The sequence below is a fragment of the Geotrypetes seraphini genome, chromosome 7 (assembly GCF_902459505.1).
Source record: "Geotrypetes seraphini chromosome 7, aGeoSer1.1, whole genome shotgun sequence".
NCBI classification, from domain to species: domain Eukaryota; kingdom Metazoa; phylum Chordata; class Amphibia; order Gymnophiona; family Dermophiidae; genus Geotrypetes; species Geotrypetes seraphini.
In genome coordinates, this window is record NC_047090.1 from 172,158,656 (window position 1) to 172,183,063 (window position 24,408).

At 42.5% G+C, this 24,408-nt stretch overlaps 1 protein-coding gene across 8 annotated transcripts in view; it reads right to left on the bottom strand.

Moving 5' to 3' along the window:
- Positions 1–24,408, bottom strand: part of PPP4R4 (protein phosphatase 4 regulatory subunit 4) — a 417,794-nt gene that overhangs the window by 166,710 nt on the left and 226,676 nt on the right. For all 8 annotated transcript variants that reach the window (XM_033953260.1, XM_033953256.1, XM_033953258.1 and 5 more), the window contains one exon: positions 13,251–13,328. In XM_033953260.1, the coding sequence (XP_033809151.1) occupies positions 13,251–13,328 (78 nt within the window). The remainder of the gene's footprint in view (positions 1–13,250; positions 13,329–24,408) is intronic.

Here is a 24,408-nt window from a genome sequence, read left to right on the forward strand (position 1 = left end):
ATTTCCCCAATGAATATGCATGAGATCTATGTGCATGCACTGCTTTCAATGCATATTCATTGGGGAAATCCTGAAAACCCAACTGGATTGCGGCCCTCAAGGAGGGACTTTGAGATCCCTGTATTAGAGGGAATCTTAATCAAAAACTGAATGTCACCTACATATAAGTTCCTCCCCTCCAACCCACCATCTCTCTCAGCCACTATCCTCCATCCCAACCTCCCTTCCCTAACTGTTCTTCCATGTCGTCCTCAATGTGAAGGATCAGGAAGTGGTCATGTAGTCTGACAATAAGGAAATCCAAGGTATTCAGCTGCTGCCATCAATTGCCCCTCAAGCAATCAATGCAACATCCCCTGTAGTTTTTGAGAGTACAGTCCTATCTGCTACCCAAGTTGCTGCAAGAGATGAGATACTAACTGCTGCAGTGCATCATATAGCCCAGTAGCTGGAGGTGTTTGACTGAAGGCTAAGAGAAAGTGCTTAGAGAGGATGGAGCATATTCAAAGGCAAATGCTGGAGTCTTTGTGATCCTGATAATTTGTCTTCGAGCATGTTGGCATCCTTCATATGCTCTCTTCCAGTACCCTTTAGCCTGGCCACCTCCTGACACAGAGACGAAGTCAGCATGGGTTCAGCCGAGGAAGATCTTGCCTCACCAATTTGCTTGACTTCATTAGCGGTGTGAATAGATTTGTGGATAAAGGTGAGCCGGTTGATGTAGTGCATCTAGCTTTTCAGAAAGTTTTTGATAAAGTTCCTCATGAGAGGCTCCTGAAAAAATTTGAGTCATGGGATAGGTTGCAAAGTTCAGTTGTGGATTAGGAATTGGTCATCGGATACAAAACAGAGGGTAGGGTTAAATGGTCATTTTTCTCAACGGAGGAGAGCAAACAGTGGAGTGCCACAGGGGTCTGTACTGGGACCAGTACTATTTAACTTATTTATAAATGATCTGGAAATTGAAATGATGAGTGAGGTGATTAAATTTGAAGATGACACTAAACTGTTCAAAGTTGTTAAAATGCATGCGGATTGTGAAAAATTGCAGGCAGACCTTAGAAAATTGGAAGACTGACTGTCCAAGTGGCAGATGAAATTTAATGTGGACAAATGCAAAGTGATTCAAATTGGGAAGAATAACCCAAATCACAGTTACCTGATGCTGGGGTCTACCGTGAGGGTTAGCGCCCAAGAAAAGGATCTGTATGTCATTGTAGACATTACGATGAAACCTTCCACCCAATGTGTGGCGGTGGCGGCCAAAAAAGCAAACAGGATGCTAGGAATTATTAAAAAAGGGAAGGGTAACAAGTCTAAGAATGTTATAATGCCCCTGTATCGCTCTATAGTGCGATCTCATCTGGAGTAATGCATTCAATTCTGGTTTCCTTATCTCAAGATATACTGGCACTAGAAAAGGTTCAAAGAAGAGCAATCAAGATAATAAAGGGGATGGGATTCCTTTCATATGAGGAAACACTAAAAAGGTTAGAGCTCTTCAGTTTGGAAGAGACAGCTGTAGGGAGATATGATTGAAGTCTACAAAATCCTGAGTGGAGTAGAATAGGTACAAGTGGATCGATTTTTCACTCCGTCAAAAATTACAAAGACTAGGAGACACTCAATGAAGTTACAGGGAAATACTTTTAAAACCAATAAGAGGAAATTTTTTTTCACACAGAGAATAGTTAAGCTCTAGAATGCATTGCCAAAGGTTGTGGTAAGAGCGGACAGCGTAGCTGGTTTTAAGAAAGGTTTGGACAATTTCCTGGAGGAAAAAGTCCATAGTATGTTATTGAGAAAGACATGGGGGAAGCCACTGCTTGCCCTGGATCAGAAGCATGGAATATTGCTACTCCTTGGGTTTTGGCCAGGTACTAGTGACCTGGATCGGCCACTGTGAGAACGGGCTTGATTGACCATTGGTCTAACTCAGTAAGGCTATTCTTATGTTCTTATGACTCCTGTCTTCTTCCTTTCCCTGGGATAGCTTCCCTCTAGCTCCCCCCACCACTGTGACCCATTTCCCCTTAAAAAAAAGAACAATGAGGTTAATATTGTGCAGCTGCACACCTCCATTTTTAATGAAGTAGAAGCCATGCTAAGGTCTGTATCTGTTTTTTCTGTTTTTAAGGTTTTTTCAAATGAAGTTATGTATGCAATCTATTTTTTTTTTCATGTGCTTTCTTTGTTCTCAAGAATTAGCTTATTGGAGCACTATTTAATCAGAAAAAATGGTAGCTTTTTCGCAAGAAACCTAAAGCTGTGTTTTTCATGTGGTATGCTTCAGTTAATGGATCTTTCCCTCTAATTAGTAGATAGCATTGTTGTTTGTCCACATAAATAAAAGGTTTTGCATGCAATATATCTATTTTGATGTGCCTTGTTTAAGTGGTGCCTTATTAAATGTATTTTGAGCTTAATAAAGCAAAAATAAAAACCTAGAGAGCTATTTAGAAAATCGCATTAAGGACATCCAAACTGTGCCTAAGTTCCGTCCATAGAACTCAGGTCTATCTGAAGCCCAAACTATGCTAAAAAAAAAATAGACTTTCTTTACAATGCCTATAGGACCTAGTTTTACAATTGCTATGCAACTTGCTAGCTCACTGTGTAGCAACACTGGTTAAACCTACAGCCTTTTACCCTAATGTTGCTGGTTCAAATCCCAGTCACTCTCTCTGATGGAAGAGAAATAAAAGCATTAAACAGATTCAACTCCTAGTATCACAATTATAATGAAAAATACCATAAAATCACCATTCTAATAACATAATAATAAAATATTATACCATTAAGGACATTGTTTGGATGTCTAACTCTCAACTAAAACCTGATTCTCTAAAGGACGCCTAAAATTTTAGACGTCTAAACAGTGCTGAGCGCCGCTGAGCACAATTCTACAAAGGATGCCTATCATGGACGTCCAAACTGCGCCTAACTTTACATGTGCTTTGCAGAATCAGGGCCTCAAAGTGATTGCTTGTAGTTACTATATCGAGTAGGCAAGAAAGAAGTTAACACATTTACAGGATCTGAAGAGCATCAGCCAACTGTTTGAGAGTCGTTAATGTGAACGTGTGTGACAAAGCAAACTGCTGTTTCCTTTCTGATACAAGTAGTGCACACAAACTATTCATCCAACTGGCTTACTGTCAGATAGAATATGTGGTGCTTTTTCCCATCAGCAGACATAGTGGAAAATATTCCAAAGTGATGGTTGGGGCTGTAATGTGTCACGGGAGCAGCAATTTAATATGACACTGGGAATATCTGCAGATATATTAGTATGTGTGTCAACTCAACATTGAATAGCTAAACCACTATGAACCCTGAAAAAATAATAGTCTGCCAGTAAAGTAAACTAAATTTCCAATAACAAACTGGACAGAACTCTGGTTCTGGTGGAAAGAATGTTGAATAACATGTGCAAAAAAACTGGAGCAACCAAATAATTAGCTTTAAATAATGGACATCAGTATGAGCCTTGGTATGCCCTGTGGGAGACGAATTGGCTCAGACGGCAACTCATAAGTGACTAGCACTAGACCATAGGTCTAAATAAGGACTGCCTCATACATCACATGGTCCATCTATGTATCTGTTACAACATTTTTTTCCAGTAGAACTAGTCCTTAATGATCTCCCAAGACTCCAAGAAATATTTAAAAAAGTGCTGAAGTGCTAGAAAAAGTGCATAGAGTCCTTAAAAATACTTAAAAAGCTAAAGAACTAATTTGTGATGGATATATAAAGTGCAGATGCAAACACTTGACAATTTATCCAATAAAGCCCAATTCATTCATTATATCTTTTCTTCATGAAACCAGTGAGTATAAAATTCCTATAAAAAGCAGTCATATATAAAACATCCAAAATCAATATGTGCAGTTTGTTATGTGTATCTTCTTTGGCGATTCAAGTAAATATCCCCAGGATAAATCCGAAAAATATATGCACATCCAAAGTCTTTAGATTTAATGAGAATGTGGACTACAAAGCTCCAAATGAAGCTAAGTATTTACTTTGTATGTGCTTATATCCTTCGGATTTATCCTGGGGATATTTACTTGAATCGCCAAAGAAGATACATATAACAAACTGCACATATTGATTTTGGATGTTTTATATATGACTGCTTTTTATAGGAATTTTATACTCACTGGTTTCATGAAGAAAAGATATAATGAATGAATTGGGCTTTATTGGATAAATTGTCAAGTGTTTGCATCTGCACTTTATATATCCATCACAAATTAGTTCTTTAGCTTTTTAAGTATTTTTAAGGACTCTATGCACTTTTTCTAGCACTTCAGCACTTTTTTAAATATTTCTTGGAGTCTTGGGAGATCATTAAGGACTAGTTCTACTGGAAAAAATGTTGTAACAGATACATAGATGGACCATGTGATGTATGAGGCAGTCCTTATTTAGACCTATGGTCTAGTGCTAGTCACTTATGAGTTGCCGTCTGAGCCAATTCGTCTCCCACAGGGCATACCAAGGCTCATACTGATGTCCATTATTTAAAGCTAATTATTTGGTTGCTCCAGTTTTTTTGCACATGTTATTCAACATTCTTTCCACCAGAACCAGAGTTCTGTCCAGTTTGTTATTGGAAATTCAACTCAACATTGGTCATGTAAGTGAATATTGCACCATTAACCTGCCACTCACCACATCCCCTGATCTCCAATATGGACCTGTTGCCCTCATAGAACCTTCCCTCCCCTCCCCTCCCAATCCATGGACACAACAGACTAAAAGTAGCAAAGAAAAGGACATTTATTTTGCAAATACACTTTTAAATGAATAATTATGTTTGCTAAAGAGAACAAGTATTACAGTGAGCACATTAAAAGACACCATCCCTGCAGCAACCACCATCCATCCAAGCCTATGACACTGCTATACTATCAGACGCTCATGATTGAATAGGACTATCTGTTATGTGAGTCTCAGCAACCCTAGAACTGCAGGCTCACCCCAAATAAGCCAAGGAATAGACACCATAATACACTGAATACATTTGCTCTGTGAGATAGTATCCCCAGGGCAATAATAGAATATGAAGGGTCACAGAGAACCGGTTTGGAGAATGCACATCAGTGCCAGAAGAAATAGGAGATGCCAGTAGGGCAACACAGGTTATTTACTAAGCAAAACCAGCAAACCTGACACAGTCACGTTTTGACAACGTTTTGACAGGGGTGTAATGTCAGATAAAGATAAGAATGCAGTGTCTGCAATTCAGCAGATTTTCTAACTGGAATGGACAATCTTATTTATTTATTTAAAAAATTATAACCCGCATATCCTACAATTCTAGGCAGTAACAGCATAACATACATAATAAAACTCAAGAGTTTTAAAATTCAGAGTGCATGCACTTGAAATCCACAGACAGAAATCAGCATGCAGGTCTGAACAGGCCACATGATGTGAGCCTGGGCCCTATGTCTGTACCCTAGGTTCATGCCTTGGTGCTCTCCTTACCCATCATCATATCTACAACATTCTCCAGTGTTAGTAACTGCAAATAGAACCACAAATAATATCTAGGATGTATGAGAGTCATATATGAAGCATGTGGACACGATCACAAGCAAAAAGCATGCCCATATTACACAGGTGTCTTGATATCCATCGCTCCCAAAAATCATTGGCTCTCAGTCACAATAGTCCAGCCCTCAGAGCTATGTATGAAAGCAAATGAAAGGGCCATATGAACCAAATGAAAAGGGTGGTGAGTGTACCTAAAAGAGAAAATGTCTACATACCCAAGATGAAACATAGCAACTCTGAAGCAGTAGAAAGCTATCAGTCAAAGGATTCCAGTAAGGCCTCTCTGGTATCTCTGGCAAAGCACCAATGCAACAGTGCTAGCACAATCTGGTCTGTAGGGTGCTTGTGACTTCTATACAGTTGAGACTATAGTTATAGGACAAACATGACTTACAATACTCACTCATCAAGGAAAGTGCCATGCAATGCAGTGAATAGCACACAGTGTGGAATGCAGATCTGTCACATCCATAGCCAGAACTGCTAGTTACCTCACCAATTCAAACATGAGAACCATGTCATAGCAAGAAGGCACAAAGGATGAAGGTGTGCAAAAGTAATGTCATGTGGGGTTTTGATAGAGAGCAAAGAGAAGCAGCTGAAGCCCTATGGTACACAGGTATAATACAAACAACCAAGAGAAAGTCCAACAGGACAAAATCCCACAGGTACTAAGCAGCAAAGAAGACAGTGGGAATGGACAATGAACACTCCGCAGGAACAATGGTGTGAAGTAAAACATTGTTTATTTCAATCTGAGATGTACAGTAATATGGACCCGACACAGTACTATGTTCTGGTGAACAGAAGTGCCTGCATCAGGAGTCACTGCAACGTTGGATTCACAGATAAAAACAAAACTCTTCGTAGCAGCTTGGATTCTTGCTGGTACGAAAAGTTTTGTTTTTATCTTTGAATCCAACGTTGCAGTGACCCCTGCATAAAGATAGGTATGGCCAGTAGGAAAAAGGAGGTATTGAAGTATCTGTCTAAAACACTGGTGAGAACTTATTTAGATTATTGTATACAATTCTAGAGACTGCACCTTCAAAAAGATATAAACAAGATGGAGTTGGGTTTTTATCTGATTTTTTTTTTTTTTTTGGGGGGGGGGGGGGGTTCAGGTGCTGGAGAGACTCCCAGTATTCCTGGGACAGTTCTACCTGGGAGAAACTGCAGACTTGGTTTTCAGAGGTCTCTAGCTGGGTGGGCCACCCTGGCTATAGGGCATTTGTCTGGCCGGCCTACCCCAACACTTGGATCAGCTCGGGGATCAGCCCCTGGTAGCCTATTCATCCCGGGGTCATTTGGGTGCTTGAGCACAGGCTGTATTTGGCCTCACGCTGGTCGAGAGACCTTGTGGGTGCCAGCTGCATTCCTCAAAGAATCATGTGGTGGGGTAGAGGGTTTCAGGCTTTTTCAGCCTGTGTAAAAGAGACAATTTCCCATCACAATCTCATGGATGCTCGCCTTGGACTTATTTAGATCAATATGTACAGGACAACCTTACTCATACTATCTGAATTAGATACTTCTTTTTCTGATCTTCCTCTTTCTTTCTTTCTCTCTTTCACCCTTTGATTTTCCTTTTTGAATGTTTCTTTGACAAATACTGTTTTATTAGAGAGCTATTTGCTATTGTTCATATTTTACATTGAATTGTAACTGAGTTTCTTGTTAATGGTTCTTGTATTTTTCTTTGAAAATTAAATAACTATATATATATATCATAATATGACTACATTTAATGTGGGGATGGGGAGGTATGTTATGTGATTTAATGGGTTTATTCCTGATGAATGGGATGGGTGGGGGAGGGGAGGGGTCTTTCTTATATGCATTTGACAATTTTTATTCTATTGTCCATTCATCTTATCATTCTGGAAATCAATTTGGCCTCAAATTAATAGGATGTTGGAAAATCCGGTAGCCTTGACATATTTGTATGTGTATATTTTATTTGGCACAACTATGAGAGCAAGAAGTCAAATTTCGGCAAGTAACAACAAACTTCTGTTTATTTTAACTGGAATAGCAATACAGCAAATAACATATAATTGGAAAAAACATGACATGTTAAACTACAATTTCTGGTGGAATTCTGTATGCCATATATACAAAATGGAACTCACCATTGCAACACAAAAAGGTTATGTGAGTAAATTTCAAAAAGTCTGGTGACCGTTAACAGATTTCTGTAATGAATGATTAACTTTTCCCATGATAAGAAATTTGATTAGAGGGGAATGGGGTGGGATTTTATTTCTGACTCTTACATACTAAATCAATATTTGAATGAATTTACAATAAAGTTGATTTTATGTATTATTGATTGGGAGGGAGGGAGGGAGGGATGGGGGATTACTATATTCAATAAGAATTATATAAATTTAGATTTCTTGCATAATATTATAACTTTAGATAATATTAATTTTCTAAAGAAATGTTAAATTTGATGTTAATATGTGAGTTTATCAAGTGTGTATATTCAAGTTTCTAATAAGCTTATTTGAAACACTTGTTGTAACATAAGAAAATGAATAAAGATTTATAAAACTCAAGAATGTCAAGTGATTTGTACGAATTATCTGATTGAATATTGTACATTTGTTGCAAGAGTTAAAACTGAATAAAGAATTAAAAAAAAAAAAAAAGAAATAATAAAACGCTAAGGGCGCATGTGCACTCCTACCTGCGTGTTCCGTGATCCGTAGGTCTATGGCCAACAGGAGTGCGCATTCATGCTTACAACAGCCCCACACTCGCGGACCCCAAGGTGATGTTGTGCGGTCTGGCCGGCTCCTTTACACTCCATGCCTGAAGTTTATTTTTAAGTTCAAAGCCGCTGCCGCGGCCCCTGCGTCAGAGAAGGCTTCCGATGCAGGCGGAGATCATGAGAGGAGCCACTGCGGCACCTTTAAACTTAAAAATAACTCCGGCAATGGACTAAGGGAGCTGGCCAGACCGTGGGAAGGGAAAGGGGGAGGGGGAAATGCTGCTACTGCTGCACAGGGATGCGGAAGGGGAATGAAATACCGCTGCTGCTGCTGCTGCACAGAGAAGTGGAGGGGGAGGGAAATGCTGCTGCTGCACAGGGAAGTGAGGTGGGGGGGAGGGAAAAGCTGCTGCACAGGGAAATGGAGGGGGAGGGAATGCTGCTGCGACTGCTGCACAAGGAAATGGAGGGGAAGAGAATGCTGCTGCAGCTGCTGCACAGAGAAGTGGGGGGGAGGGAAATGCTGCTGCTGCATAGGGGGCAGGGAGAGAGACAGATAGGGAGAGAGACAGACAGACAGCAGGAGGGAGAAATAAAGAAAAACAGCCAGCGATAGGGAGACAGGAAGAATGGAAGAAAGACACAGGGACAGGGAGAGACAAAAAAAATCAGACAGACAAAGGGGGCCAGGGAGAGAGACAGACAGAAAGAAAGACAGCGGGAGGGAGAGAGACAGAAAGAAAGAGACAGGGGAAGGGAGAGAGACAGAAAGAAAGAAAGACAAACAGACATATATTCTAGCACCTGTTAATGTAACGGGCTTAAAGGCAGCCCGAAGACACAAGTCCTCATAGGTGAAGATGCACTACACAGATTAGGGACTCATATGCTTTTTACACTGGAAGAGGCCTTAGTGTGCCCTTACATAGGTTTTTCCTGTGTGCTAAGGCCAATTTTTCCATTAACGGCCATGCATTAATGCTGCTGTTAGCATGCAGCCATCTAAAAAAATTACCAAGGGAGCACTTTGTATTTATTTATTTATTCAAGGGTGATAAGGGCTCCTGCTTTATCTGTGCACTAATTGGTTAGAGCAAGAATATCCATTCTCTGCCCCAACATACCCCCTCATTTTAGTGCATGGTCAGTGTACATGCACGATAACACTAACATGAAACACTTCAGTGTATTCCTCATTAGACTATTTTTGCTGCGTTTGGTAGCTTAGTAAAAGGGCCCCTAAAAATATTGATAAAATACAGAAAATTCATAAGTCACGCATTTAGATATTATTATACAGACAGAACTGAATATTTGAAACAGAAGGATAATGGCTAAGTTGGCATGTCCATGTTTGATATATGTCTTTATTGAAGGCACTGGTACTTAATAATGTAACACCATCATATTGGTGTCATCATTTTAAGAATTCAGTACCATTTAAATATAACAAGCCATTAAGACCCAGCCTTTTATAAGCAAATTGTATTTACTCATGTTGACTCCATCTTTCTTTTTGTGGAGCGTATTTGGGGTATTTCTGTCAAGCGCTCTCCCCTGGTCTTGTTTGGAGCTGTCCATTATTCCCCTCATAAACGAGGAGTTGCTGCTTTCCTCAAATGGACAGTTCTTATTGCCTTGAAATGTATTCTACTGAAATGGCTTGATGGGGAGGCACCTGATTACTACCTGTGGAGGTGCCGGATGATTATTCTCTTGATATGGGAGCGTCGGGATGTGCTGGACTTCTCCTCGCCCCTGGGCTGCTTTTTTCAGTGCACCTGGGAGCCCTTCTGGACTACTATGACTTCGGTGGCTCATAGCCGCTTACTTAACTGTTAATATTCTTTTATATTGATGTACTCTTTTTATGTGCACTCTTTTTGCAATGCAATTCGCTACTGGGGATTCACTTGGAAGGAGGACCTGGGGTGGAGTGGGGGATTTGGGGGGGGGGGTTTGGGAGGGGGATGTTGTTTGGTATGGGTTTCTTGAAAATGCCTTATCGCTGTTATGTGTATTCTTATCTGTTTCATTACTTTTGCTGAGCTCAATAAAATATAATTGATTATATTTATTCATGTTGGAGGTAATTCTATATGGAGCCACTCAAGAAAGTCTAGTGGTTAGAGTTGCTGTCTCAGCACCCTGAGGTTATGGGTTCAATCTCAGCATTGCTCCATGTGTCCCTGGGCAAGCCTCTAACCCTCCACTGCCTGTTTGATATCCATGGCGGAAAAGCAGTATGTCAAAATAGTTTTCAATGCATTGTAAACCACTTTGACATACCGCTTTTCCTCCATGGATATTAAACAAAGATAACATAACCATAATGCTTGTTATACACATAAATGACCATCTGCTAACTACACTGTTCTTAAATATGAACCAAAATGTGATGGTGCTAACTTTTTAGGTGGGCTTTCACATGGATGGAGTCTGGGCAGAGTAAAGGTGGGTTGCACACTTATCCTGTGGAGAGGCATTTTCAAAAAAATGTCTAAGTCCAAATTGGATATTTCCAGCTGAACATCCAAAGTTGGAGGTACAAAAATGGCATTTTCGAATGGCAAACTGCTGGACATCTAAATATAATTCTTTTTTGAAAATCATCTATTTGGATGTCTTGGCCACCAGAACATCTATCTTTGTACCCCATTTTCTATCAGAAAAACATCCAGATTGAAAATGTCCCATTTGGACGTAGGTGGGGCCAGCATAGTAATGGACTGGCCACATAGACATCCCAATAAGTAATGGAACACCCTAGAGGGCACTGCTATGAATTTCACATAAAGGGTGCCAGCTATTTATCTCACCATAACCCCCTTATAATTTATGGCAGGGGTGTCAAAGTCCCTCCTCGAGGATTTCAAAGTCCCTCCAGTCAGGTTTTCAGGATTTCCCCAATGAATATTCAAGGACAGGTTGTTCACCCTCTCCAAGGTAGGGAGAACAAGAGGGCACTCTCTAAAGTTGAAAGGGGATAGATTCCGTATGAACGTAAGGAAGTTCTTCTTCACCCAGATAGTGGTGGATAACTGGAATGCTCTTCCAGAGTCTGTCATAGGGGAAAACACCCTCCAGGGATTCAAGACAAAGTTAGACAAGTTCCTGCTGAACAAGGACGTACGATGGTAGGGCTAGTCTCAGTTACGGCGCTGGTCTTTGACCATAGGGCCGCCGTGTGAACGGACTGCTGGGCAGGATTGACCACTGGTCTGACCCAGCAGCAGCAATTCTTATGTTCTTATGCATGCACTGTTTTCATTGTATACTAATAGATCTCTGCATATTCATTGGGGAAATCCTGAAAACCCAACTGAGTAGCGGCTCTCGAGGAGGGACTTTGACACCCCTAATTTATGGTAAGCCCCCCCAATCCCCTCCCCCCAAAAAAACTGCCTTTATACCACCCCAATAGCACTTATGGCTGCAGGTGGCACCTATATGGCAGTATTGTAGGATTTGGGAGGGCTTACACATTCTACCATAAATGTTTAGAGTTGCTTATGGGCCTGGGTTGTCCTCTCTATGGCTCACTAGCCCACCCACAAGGCTACTTAAGACACCTGTGTGCAGATCTACTAGGCTTCCCCATACCAGATGCTGCTGTTTTAGAGATAGATATGTTCCTTTTTGTTCTCATTTTTGTGTGGTGGAAGGGGGTCAGTAAGCTCTTTGGGGGGGGAGTGTGGGGTGTCTTACCATGATGCATGCAGTGGTCATCTGGTCAGTTTGGGCACCTTTGTGGCACATAGACCCTTCTAAAACAGATCTAGTACCAAATGTATAAGTTCCATCCAGGATGTCTTGCAAAATGTTTGATTATCACTGCAAGACATCTAGGTCTAACCTGCCTTTGAGACTGCCCAAAGCCCACCCATAACACGCCTCCAGCATGCCTGTCTTGTGCTCTGAATGTACAGAGGCTGGAACATCTCGCTAGACATACAGAAAGACAGCTTTGATTATCGGCATTTGGACATCCAAGTGCCGATTCAGGATGCTTTTTGGACATCTGTGTTTTTTTATTTTGAACCTGATGGGGTAGATTCTAAAATGAGTGCCAAAATTTAGGTACCAGGATGATGCAGGCCCAATTAATTATATGACACAGTTCTGCACAGAAGTACTATTACAGTTTTGCACCTAACTTTAGACAAAAGCAGTTACACTATGTCACAGCTTGATGTAAGTGCTTGCATCTGATTGTAGGCAGTTAGGAGCGTAACTTCTAGTATTCAGTAACCTACATACCTAACCTAGGCAGGCCCCTGACCTTCCCACATCCACGACCCCTGGAAGTAGTGCATGATGGTATTTGTATGTACAGCTTCTAGAACAGTGACTAAGGGAAGCAACTGCAAACTGGTACCAGTTAATACAGATTAAATCTAGTAAGAGGTTGTTCACCCAAATTAACAGCCAATTATTAAATTGTGTGTGCAAGTGACCTTATTCTACAAATGGTGCATGAAAATTAGCATGGTGAGCATAAAACTTGAACATGCAGGTTTATAAAATTGATCTTAATATTTTTATTAAAAAAGCTAAAATAAAACATTACATACAGAAAAACAATATATAACACAGAAAGATATAGTTGTATTAACAAACCCCTAATTCTATAAACTCATTTTTTTTAAGTTTATAGAATTAGTAGGTGAATTATAAAATCTTATCTATGCATTCTTCTGCAATCTAGGCGTAAGAATTTACACCTACTGTAAGTAAAAGTTCACATCTGCAAAGTAGGTATGTGCAAGGTGGCTTACGCTAGCATTCCAAAAAGAAAAATAGGTTACTACTTTCCTTTATAGAATAGGCTTCAAATAAGATGCTTTCTCAGTGCCTAAATCTAGGCAGCCCCTTATGAAATTACTCTCCGCTTGTTCTGCAGCAGCATTAAAACAACTAAACAACTGGTTAGAAATGCTCAATATTTAAAGATTGGTTAGCTTACCTCTAATGATTCATCCTGAATTAATGTTATCAGTTCTTTATGTATTATGTATACATTAGAACCTAAAATTTTAGCGACCTATATAAAAAGAACAAGTGAAACAAAAAAGAAAAATAAATGAACATAGGAATATTGTTCTTTTTACTATTTTCTTATTTCTTATTGTAAAAAAAACAGTGGAAAAGGATAAGTATTAAATACTTTTATTTGGCTGAACTGAATTACATTCCATTTAGTACAGTTTGTTTTCAACAATGAGAACAGATTTATAAACAGTTCTGTAATGACCACAGTATTAAATTACACTGAATATTAATAAAGATTAGAAAATTAAAATTTAATTTGGCTAATAAAAAGCCATATTTTGGCTAATATAGTGGCCATTAAGGGGACAATTTTATAAAAGAATATTTGTCATCACAACTCAGTTTTACATAACAAAAGTCCTCTTATAAGATTACCCCGAGCACAAAACTACATATTCCATATATACTTGAATATAAGACAAGTTTTTTGGGTCAAAAAAATAGCCCCAAAATGGGGGTCTCATCTTATATTTGGGTCAGCGCCTACACCCCCATCCAGATTTGTTGCAGGCCTCCACCAGCCTGCCGTATGACCTGTTGGGCCAGGACAGGAGGGATCCCTCCCATCTCCTGTCCAGGCTAACCCTTGACAATTTTTTTTACCTTCCTCCCACTTCTCTTGTTAAATTCTTAATGCCACAGTGGGTGGGAGTTGGGCAGTGGCAAAGCAAGAGTGAGAGGTGCCCGGGGCAGTGGCACTTCTCTCCCGCCCCCTACCTCCACACATTCCTTTCTCACCTCTTTCTGCTGCATGCACACCGCTTCCCTTCCCTGTACCTAAGTAACGCTCCTGGCATGAGCAAGAGGAAGAGCTGACAGTGGTGCAACAGCAGATTGGGGGTTGCTGCTTGTGCCAGGAATTTTGCAGAGGTATGGGAGAAAGGAAGCAGCATACATGCGCTGAAGTCAGGGGGGGGGGGCAGGAAAGGACTTGGATGGGCTGAGAGGAGGACGGGTGCCTGCGCCTTCACCAAGACAGTGCCCACCCCTCCCCCCATGGGTATGACATGGGTGTGTAGAGGAGTGACCAGCTGTGAAAGCTTACATATGGATCGATACCACATACTAGCTTTCAACAACTGCAGCTGCAGTGTTACTACACCTTAAGAGATAGTAGGGTACAGTTGTGCTAGCGGCAGTCTAGTAGCACAACGATGGCCCTAACACTGATCACAAGCTCAACCTCCTGGAAAGCCCCTCCCACTTCTCCTCCTCCTCCACTTAAAACCCCCATCCATTTCTAGGACTTACCTGGACACAAAGCTTCTTGGTCCAGTGGCACAGAGCAAGAATGGCAATGCTCCATCCCCACTCTATTTGGCTCTAGGTTGAAAATGGTATGGCTGACCCCTGGTGGTAGTACTGTGAGACTACCACTAGGGGTCAGTGATGCCATTTTGACTCAGAGCTGATGCAGTGGAGGGAGACAGCTCCAATCCCAGCAACTAGACCAGGGGTGGGCAAACGTTTTGACTCATGGGCCACAATGGGTTCTTAAATTTACCAGAGGGACTGGGCAACCAGAGGGGAGGGGCACCGCCGAGCGACCGGGAAGGAGGGGGTTCTGATACACCACAGAATAATAATGGGCAGAAAGAATCCCCCCCAAAAGGGCAGACAGTTGTCTCTGATTTCTGCCTTCATTTTCTTTTCACTCTTTTCCTTCCAGTGTCTGCCCTCTCTGTCTCTTCAATCAGGCATCTGCCCCTTCCATCCACTATCTGCCCTCTCCCCCTTCCACATGGTTATCTGCCTTCTTTCTATGCCCCTCTCCTCTTTCTATCCAGTCTGCGCCCCCTCTTTCCTTTACATGATTCATTCCAGCTTCACTACTCATTTTTATTTCTCCTACACCAGATCTAGCATCTTTGTCCTTCTCTCCTTATTTCTCTGCTGACTCCTTTCCCAGCATCAATCTCTCTCTACTTTCTCATTCCTTTGTCTCTCCCCTTTCCCTCATCTTATCTCTTCCTTCCACCCGACCCCTTCCCCTCCTCTAATCTCCCTGCCAGCTGTTTCCTTCCTTTTTTCTTCCTCCCCTGTCCAGCAATACCCCTTCTCCGTTCCCTCCTCCCCCTATCCAACAGTAACCTCTTCCCTTCCCTTTCCCTCCTCCCCTCCCAGCAGCATTTCTCCTTCCCCCTCCCTCCCTCCAGGTCCAGTAGCAGCTCTTCCTTTATTTTCCTTAGTCCAGCAGCTTCCCAGTCCCCAACCTTCTCCTCTCAGTACTTGCCTGGACTAGTAGTGCTGGTGCTTTGCATGGTGGCCCCCACTGCGCAGGAGAAGAACCAGGGAGCAGCTCCCCTAAAGTGCTGCAGCTCGTGCCTGCCACAAGTGCTTCATCCGCTCAGGCGCGAGGTCTCTTCTTGGCCATTTGCAACGCACGACTGTGCCACCCGCTAAACCTTGCCGAATGGAGGTCGGCGGTGATGCTCGTGCTCCTTCCACAGACCAGTCACCCCACCCCCCTGTGCAAGGCCAATTGCAGGAGAAGAGTCAGGGAGCAGCTTCCCTAAAGTGCTGCAGCTCGCGCCTGCCACAAGCGGACGGAGGTCAGTGGCGTTCACGCTCCTTCCACACACCAGTCGTGGAGAAGGGCCAGATAGTCGGTGGGCCGGTTTAAACATCTAAACGGGCTGGATATGGCCAGCAGGCTGTAGTTTGCCCATGTCTGGACTAGACTAATAAAAGATTAGGTTTCTTACCTCTGCTAATCTTCCTTCTTGTAAATCTCCTCTGGAGGCTGAACTCGAGGGGATCTTGCTTCCTTTGTAGCCTCGGCTGCAGGGCTAATAGAACTTGTTCCCTCCCCTTCAAGCTATCTGCCTGGGAGCTTCCTGTCATGCTCAGTTAGTAGAAAAGCCAGGTAGATCTAGGACAACAGGAAACAGAAGAAAAGAAATAGAGGGCGCGGGAACTAGAGAATGACATATGGAAAAAAATCTGTCCCCGTCACTGCACCATCCCCAGCCCACCATCCTCTACACCGCCCCGTCACCGCTGTTCCCTTCACTGCCCCGTCACCGTCACCGCCATCCCTTTCACCGCCCCGTCACCGCCACTGCCATCCCATTCACTGCCCCATCACCGTCCCCGCAGCATCCATATAAGCCTCAGTACTGCGAAACACCATGAAGACAGAAGAGTTCTGCCACTACTACTACTACTGCACTGAGAATCTGTTTCAGTGCCTCTGCTCTGTAGTAAAAACCGAACATAAAATAAATCAATTAACTTGTCCTCCCTTTCAATGACGTGTCCCCCATGTTCACCTATAGCTTGAATCAGGTCAATTGTGCACACTAAAAATGCAGGAGGATCTGGAACGTGAGCGCAGGCAGGCAGTGATACAAAAACAGCAGACACCCGACCGACTGCAGTGTTCCGCCATCTCCCTCCCTCCATCTCACCTTAGATGTAGAGTATGCCGGCTTTCTTTTTCGCCCAGCCGCATGTGCGGGTGTTCATTTGTTCAATATTCTCCTCTGATGCAACCGGAAACAGGAAGTTGCAAGAGAGGAGAAGATTGATCAATGCGAGCGCGGCTTGCCGAAAAAGAAAGCCGGTATACTCTACATCAGTGGTTTTCAACCTTTTTACACCCGTGGACTGGCAGAAATAAAAATTATTTTGTGGACCGGCAAACTACTAGGACTAAAATTTTAAAACCCTGTTTCTGCCCCATCTCCGCAACCTCGGTCACCTCAGTAAGTATAGAAAAATAGACAAATATAGACAGCAGATATAAATTCTCAAAACTGACACATTTTAATCACTAAATTGAAAATAAAATCATTTTCCTATCTTTGCTGTCTGGTGATTGATTTCATGAGTCTCTGGTTGCGTTTCCTTTTGTCTGTGTATCCTTTCTTTCATTTCTTTCTTTCTGCACTCAGGCCCAAGAATTGTCCCTTTCTATTCCCTCCCTCTTTCCTTCCTATGTCCTTAGTGCCCCCGGTGCCTCCTTCCCATGTCTTTAGTGCCACCGGTGCCTCCTTCCCATGTCCTTAGTGCCCCTTCCTGTCTTTAGTGTCCTCAGTGCCTCCTTCCCATGTCTTTAGTGCCCCAGTGCTTCCTTCCCATGTCCTTAGTGCCCCTTCCTGTCTTTAGTGCCCCCAGTGCCTCTTTCCCATGTCTTTATGCCCCCAGTGTCTCCTTCCCATGTTTTTAGTGCCCCAGTGCTTCCTTCCCATGTCCTTAGTGCCCCTTCCTGTCTTTAGTGCCCCCAGTGCCTCCTTCCCATGTCTTTAGTGCCCCCAGTGCCTCCTTCCCATGTCCTTAAGTTCCCCTTCCTGTCTTTAGTGCCCCCAGTGCCTCCTTCCCATGTCCTTAAGTGCCCCTTCCTGTCTTTAGTGCCCCTAGTGCTTCCTTCCTATGTCCCTCTCACTGCCTTCCACACTTTGTCCCACCCCCACCCCCGAAGCTTGCCTGCCTGCCTGCCTGTGCCTGTCTACCTTTCTCCCTCCCTAGCCAAAGCCAGCCTGCTGCCTCCCTGCCGCTCAAAAAAAAAAGCCTCCGTCCTTTTCCCCTTCTCTTACCGCCATGATGCAGCTGCTAAAGCCGGAAGTCTTCTTTACGACTCAATTCTGAAGTCGGAGAGGACGTTCTGGGCCAGCCAGGCAGCGATTGGCTGGCCCAGAACATCCTCTCCGACGTCAGAATTGACGTAGGATAGACTTCCTGTCGGCTTTAGTAGCTGCAGCATGGCGGTAGAGCAGGAGAAAAGGAGAGGCTTTTTTTTTTTTTCTTCGCGCGGACCGGCAGAAATTCAACCGGCGGTGCTCTTCCAATTCAAAGGTGAGGTGGAGGGAGGGAGATGGCGGGGACCGCGCGATCTTGATTGCCTCACTGCGGGGACAAGTCCATTCACTGCTCCACGGGGCGGTGAATGGCCTTGTCCCCGTCCCGCAGAGGCCACTATTTTTTCTTCCCCGTTTTGGCGGGTTACCCGCGGCTAAATGCGGCTAGCCGCGGGTAACCCGCCACCGTGTCATTCTCTAGCAGGAACTCCTGCTACCAGTCAATTCTGCTCATGAGAATATCACACGAAAAACCACGGTCAAAAAGGCCAACTGTAATCAAACTTATAATGTGAACATTATAAAACTGCAAACCATAGGAAATTTACCTAATGAAGACACAGCCTGAAGATCAGAAGGGGTAATCTCCCCCCCCCCAGAACCCCACCAACCCTTAAACCTTACAAAAGGGAATACGCATGCGAGGCTGGTCAAAGACAGTAATTCATCTTACCAGTTACTGAAGAGGCGACCTGAGAATCGGACAAAACATATGTGCGGAAGTTCAGCCTCCAAAGGAGATTTATAAGAAGGAAGATTAGCAGAAGTAAGAAATCTAATCTTTCGTTCTTGTACAATCCCTCTGGAGGCTGAACTCGAGAGACAGTCCCAAATCTCCGATGAGCCTGCTGCCAGAACAGAAGTGCCAAAGGCCCTATCACCCTGAGCCACCACATCAAGCCGGTAAAACCTGATAAAGGTATGAAGGGAAGCCCAAGTGGCCACCCGACAAATCTCCTCAGGTGGGAACGCATGAGATGCAGCCCACGAGGAAGCCATTCCTCTGGCAGAGTGAGCCTTCACCCCAAGGGGAGGCTTCTTCCCTGCCACCAGATAGGCCGCGGAAATGGCCGCAAGTATCCAACACGAGATGATAGCCTTAGAAGCAGGCTTACAGAGCACCCTCCAGAAGCAAACAAAATTTAAAATGTCTGTGATCTCCCGATGAAGGATCACTCCCATAGAGTTGATCCGCAGCACTTGGGCAAACCCACGAAACAAACCAAATAAAGACTAGGAATTGACAATAAATCACGAGCAGAAGAGACTGATTTCACCCATGCAGTGAGGCTGCAGGAACAAACTGAGCATGACAAGAAGCTCCCAGGCAGATATCCTGAAAGGGAGGGAACAAGTTTTATTAGCCCTGCAGCCGAGGCTACAAAGGATGCAAGATCCCCTCAAGTTCAGCCTCCAGAGGGATTGTACAAGAACAGGCCTTCTCTTCCAGCAAGTCCCAAAGTTGGTTAAGGGCTCCACTGTCAGGGTATGGGAAGTGGGGGAAGGGTTAGTTTTAGAACAAGTGAGAGGGACTTGCCAGGGGGGTTGGACTTATCTAGCACTGCGGTATCTGGTGGTGCAACAAGGATATTTGTACTGATATGAGTTAAAGCACAGGCAGTGCATTATATATCTGGGCCAATAGTTTGAAGGACTTGCGCTATTAGCTCAGGTATGTAATATGGTGACTGTGCATTAACTATCAGCCCTGTGTGGTAAACGGAGGCAGATGCAGTGCACACACCCTACATTTAGCACACAGGCTCTGCACTTACTGCACATTGAATTTACATTGATGATTCATACTTTACCCACATAGATGGCTTTGAAATTTTTCCTCTGTTCAATATATTACTGATAACAGACTGATGAGTGATATGATGGTTTCAATATACAGTATAGTAAAATACCCTTAATAATATTGTTTTTTATTAAAAGCTTCTTATTCTATGTGCTAACAGCATGAGCACCTCACCAGTGGGCATTATTAGATCATTGCTTTAGTTAACGATCCCATTGCCTCTCATCTTTGCAGGACTAGTGTTAAGGATTTTGGTCTATGTCAGGGGATATTCTGGTGTCTGACAACTTAAATACTTTGATTTTGCAATTTTTAAATAAGAGATGGAGGATTTAGTGGCCTAGGATTTAAAAACTCGATCTATTATATAGTAGTCTCTATATAAAAAAAGTGAAAGACACTCAAAATGTACTCACTGAAGGAAAGAAGGGAAGGGGGGGACACACATGATAGATAACATTCAGATATTTGACAGGTTTCAATAAGGTACAATGCAGCAATATTTTTCATAGGAACAGATGGTCAAGGACAAAGTATCACAAGATAAAATTACAAAAGATGAACAAAACATAAGCATAGCATGGTGGATGCTTCCAATAGCTTCCAGAATTAGGGAAGTTGAGTGGCAAGCCTTTCTTAAACTTTTTACAGAACATTTTTTGGTGTGATAGAAACAGAAATATCATATGCACTCCTCACTAACGTTGGTTGTATTTCTTGTTTTATGCCGACAAGCTCTTATATGGTTTTCCATTTTGCATTAGAAAACCAACTTCTCCTCACACACCTTTTTTTCAGGAGAAACTGACAAGACATACTATTACAAATACTATTATTTCTAAAGCGCTAAGAGACATAAGCAGTGCTGTATAGTCACAAATGAGACAGTCCTGCTCAAAAGAGCTTACAATCTAAACAGACAAGACAGATAAATAAGATGCCATGGTGGGGGATGACTAATCTGCTGGCTAGGGTGGTAAGCAGTGGGGAGTAGGGTTATGGACTGAAGGCTATATCAAAAAGGTGAATTTCAGTCTACTTTTAAACAAGGGAAGGGGCGTGACAGACAAACTTAGGTAGTTTATTCCAGGCGTATGGGGCAACTAGATGAAAGGAAGTCTGGAATTGGCAGTGGAGGAGGGGGTACAGATAAAAGCAGTTTATCTGATGGAAGGTGTATAAGGCAAGATAAGAGATATTGAGGGGCTGTGTCCTGAATGGTCTCCTCCTTCCAGGAGCGACTGCAAACTTACCTCTCCAACCCCCACCTCTGTTGCTTCCTGCCGGTAGGCCCTCCCCCGCTGCCTCTGGATGGCTGAAGCTCCCCCCCCCCCAAAGCAAGCACTAAGAGGTGACTCCAAATTAACCTCTCAAAACCCTACCTCTCTTGCTGCAAAGTCATATCCTTTTCCCTTTTCCACCATCCACCTCTTCCTAACCTTCAAGCTCACACCATCCCTTCTTCCTTTGCCCAAACAACCCAGGAAGCACCCACATATCCTTCCCTTGCCTGGTCTCACCCTCTCAAAATTACTATTCTTCCTTCACTGAAATCAATGTTACAAAGTCTGGTATAATGAAAATCCCTGCCTTACATATAAATGCTGACTTGCTGTCACAATTTTCAAGTGATGTTAAGTTTTTTTGTAATTTTTAGAAATAATTTCAAGCTTTCCTTCAACAACATGAACTTTGGCCCCTTATGATCGCTCTCTCTCTCTAATGCCAAACAAGATGCCAAGCCATTTCAAAGAATGCAGCAAGACACCAGTATCCTATTATGAGCAATGCATCTATATTTTTTGTTTAAATAAGTATTTTGTATCCACAGCAGCTTCTGGAAGAAGTTTTAAACACATACATTTAATTTTCTAAATTCTTTGTATTTTAAATATTTTGCATTAACTAGTATAATTTGGTTATTTATTTGGTAGCACAAGCTCACTTTTCAAATGAACTAGTTATTTCTCTTCCCTAGAGGGCTTAAAATCGAATAGGTCCCTTTTGCTAAAATGTGCAATAAAATGGGCTTAGAGCAGTGGTGCCCAATACATTGATCGTGATTGACCAGTAGATCGCGAAGGCAAAGTGAGTTGATTGCGGAGCCCATCCTGGACTCCGTGATAGACTCGTGTTGCCTTCACAATCTACCGGGCCGAACAGCCTTCCTCTCCCCGATGTCAATTCTGCCGTCAAAGAAGAAGTTCCGGGTCAGCCAATCGCTGCCTGGCTGGCCCGGAACTTCCTCTCCGACAGCAGAATTGACGTCGGGGAGAGGAATGCTGGTCGGCCCGACGCAGGGAAGCTGGGAGAGCTTGGGGCGGCAGTGGCTTGGGGGCAGGTAGGGAGACAGAAGGAAAGAAGGGAAACAGAAAGAAAGAAAGGGGGCATGAAGAGAGAAAAAAAGAAAGGGAGGCAGGGAGAAAGAAAGGAAGAAAAAGTTGGGGGAGGGAATGAGGTCTGGAGGAGAGGCATATAGGTTGAAAGCATACAGGCTGAAAGCATACAGGAGGCTGAAAGAAGGGAAGAAATATTGGATGCACAATCACAAGAAAGTGCAACCAGAGACTCATGAAATCACCAGACAACAAAGGTAGGAAAAATGATTTTATTTTCAATTTAGTGATCAAAATGTGTCCATTTTGAGAATTTATATCTGCTGCCTATATTTTGCACTATGACCCCCTTTTACTAAACCGCAATAGCGGTTTTTAGCGCAGGGAGCCTATGAGCATCGAGAGCAGCGCAGGGCATTCAGCAAATTGCTAGCGTGGTTTAGTAAAAGTTATATTTTTGTATAACTGTTACTGAGGTGACATTGCATAAAGTCATCTGCCTTGACCTCTTTGAAAATCCCCCAGAATATAAATGATAATTAACATTTTCTCTGCATACAGTGTGCTTTGTGTTGTTTTTTTTATTTTATTGTTGGTAGATCATTTTAACTTGGTCATTTTAGAAGTAGCTCGCAAGCCCAAAAAGTGTGGGCACCCCTTGCTTAGAGCATCCAAATGTGGGACTTTCCCATGTGTCGAGTCCATTTCTATTGCATTCATAAAACTGCATTTTCCTTTTTTTTGCAGGTTAATGCTGATGTTATCATTAGCATGTAGCAACTGTAAATAATTAGCGTGGAAGCATACAATGTCTCCTATTTAGGAGGCACTAAGGGCTTCCCCATTATCCCAGTGTTATTCAGTTAGTGCTTGCTGTGATCGCACTACCTGAATAGCACTTCCATATCCATTCTCTGCTCCTGACACATCCCCTTCAAAACTAAATATAAAAACAATAACACATGGATACCACATGCAAGAGAAAATTACTGCAAGACATACTAACTTGTTCTGAGGAAAGCCTTTGTTGGCACACTAAGCCCACATTAAGGTTTAGTGCATCTTAGTAAAAGGGTTCCGAAGTCTGTACCTGACGTAATGGAGAGTTAAGTGACTTACCCAAGATCACAAGGAGTAGCCGTGGGTTTTGAACCCTGCCTTCCCTGGTTGTCAGCCTGGTGCTCTGATCACTAGGCTACTCCTTGGTGTGTAATGATTACAATAATAAAGGGTTTATCATTTTGTAGACCTATGATCAGACTTTTCAGATTATTTTTAACACCACACTTTTTTTCTGGTTACACATTATGTTACACATAATCAGCCTTTGCTCCCGTTTGGTTTAGCATGAAAGATGGTGGTCTGAGCACTTCACTTTAAAAGTATAAATAATATAATTGTATTATATTCACGCTGATCCTGTGGAATTGTGTTTAAAGTTACACATTATGTTAAAAATGTTTTGTAATAAAAGTTCATTTGTATATATCGTTTCAATTTACTTATTTTAAGGGATCACACTTGATGTTAAATTTTATTTGCCACAAAAAGAAAGAAGGGGGGGGGACAGGGAGCCAGAAGGAAAAAAGAAAGAAGGGGGGGGGGGGACAAGGTGCCAGAAACAAAGCAAAAAATGGGACAAGGAATCAGAGAAAGATAGACATAGAAAAAGAAAGAAAAAGTTGGGGGAGGGAATGAGGTCTGGAGGAGAGGAAGCATACAGGAGGCCAAAAGAAGAGAAGAAATATTGGATGCACAGTCAGAAGAATAAAGTGCAACCAGAGACTGATGAAATTACCAAAGGTAGGAAAATGATTTTATTTTCAATTTAGTAATAGAAATGTGCCAGTTTTGAGAAAGAAAAGATATTAAACTTTAAATGTGAGTGCTGCAGAAAAAATAAGAGTACTTGGAGGGCCGCAGAAAAAATAGTTAATGTCTTATTAAAGAAATGACAATTTTGCATAAGGTAAAACTGTTAAAGGAAAGTTTTATAAACTATAAAGAGTTTAACCTCATGCAAAATTGTCATTTCTTTAATAAGACATTAACTATTTCTTTCTGCCGCCCTCCAAGTACCTACAAATCCAAAATGTGGCCCCGCAAAGGGTTTGAGTTTGAGACCACTGGTCTAGACTGAATAAAAATAAGTTTTTTCAACAAATCCTTTGCCCTGTCTTTAGCTCAAATATACAAATACATGAGAATTTCTGATAGCCTCTATTATTTAATGAAGAGGGGCACTTTTACTAAGCTACTAAAAAGTGGCCTGTGTTATTAGCACATGAGCCCTTACCACCACTATTCTATAGATGGTAGGTGCTCCTGCATTAATCCTGAAATAATCAGCTAGCA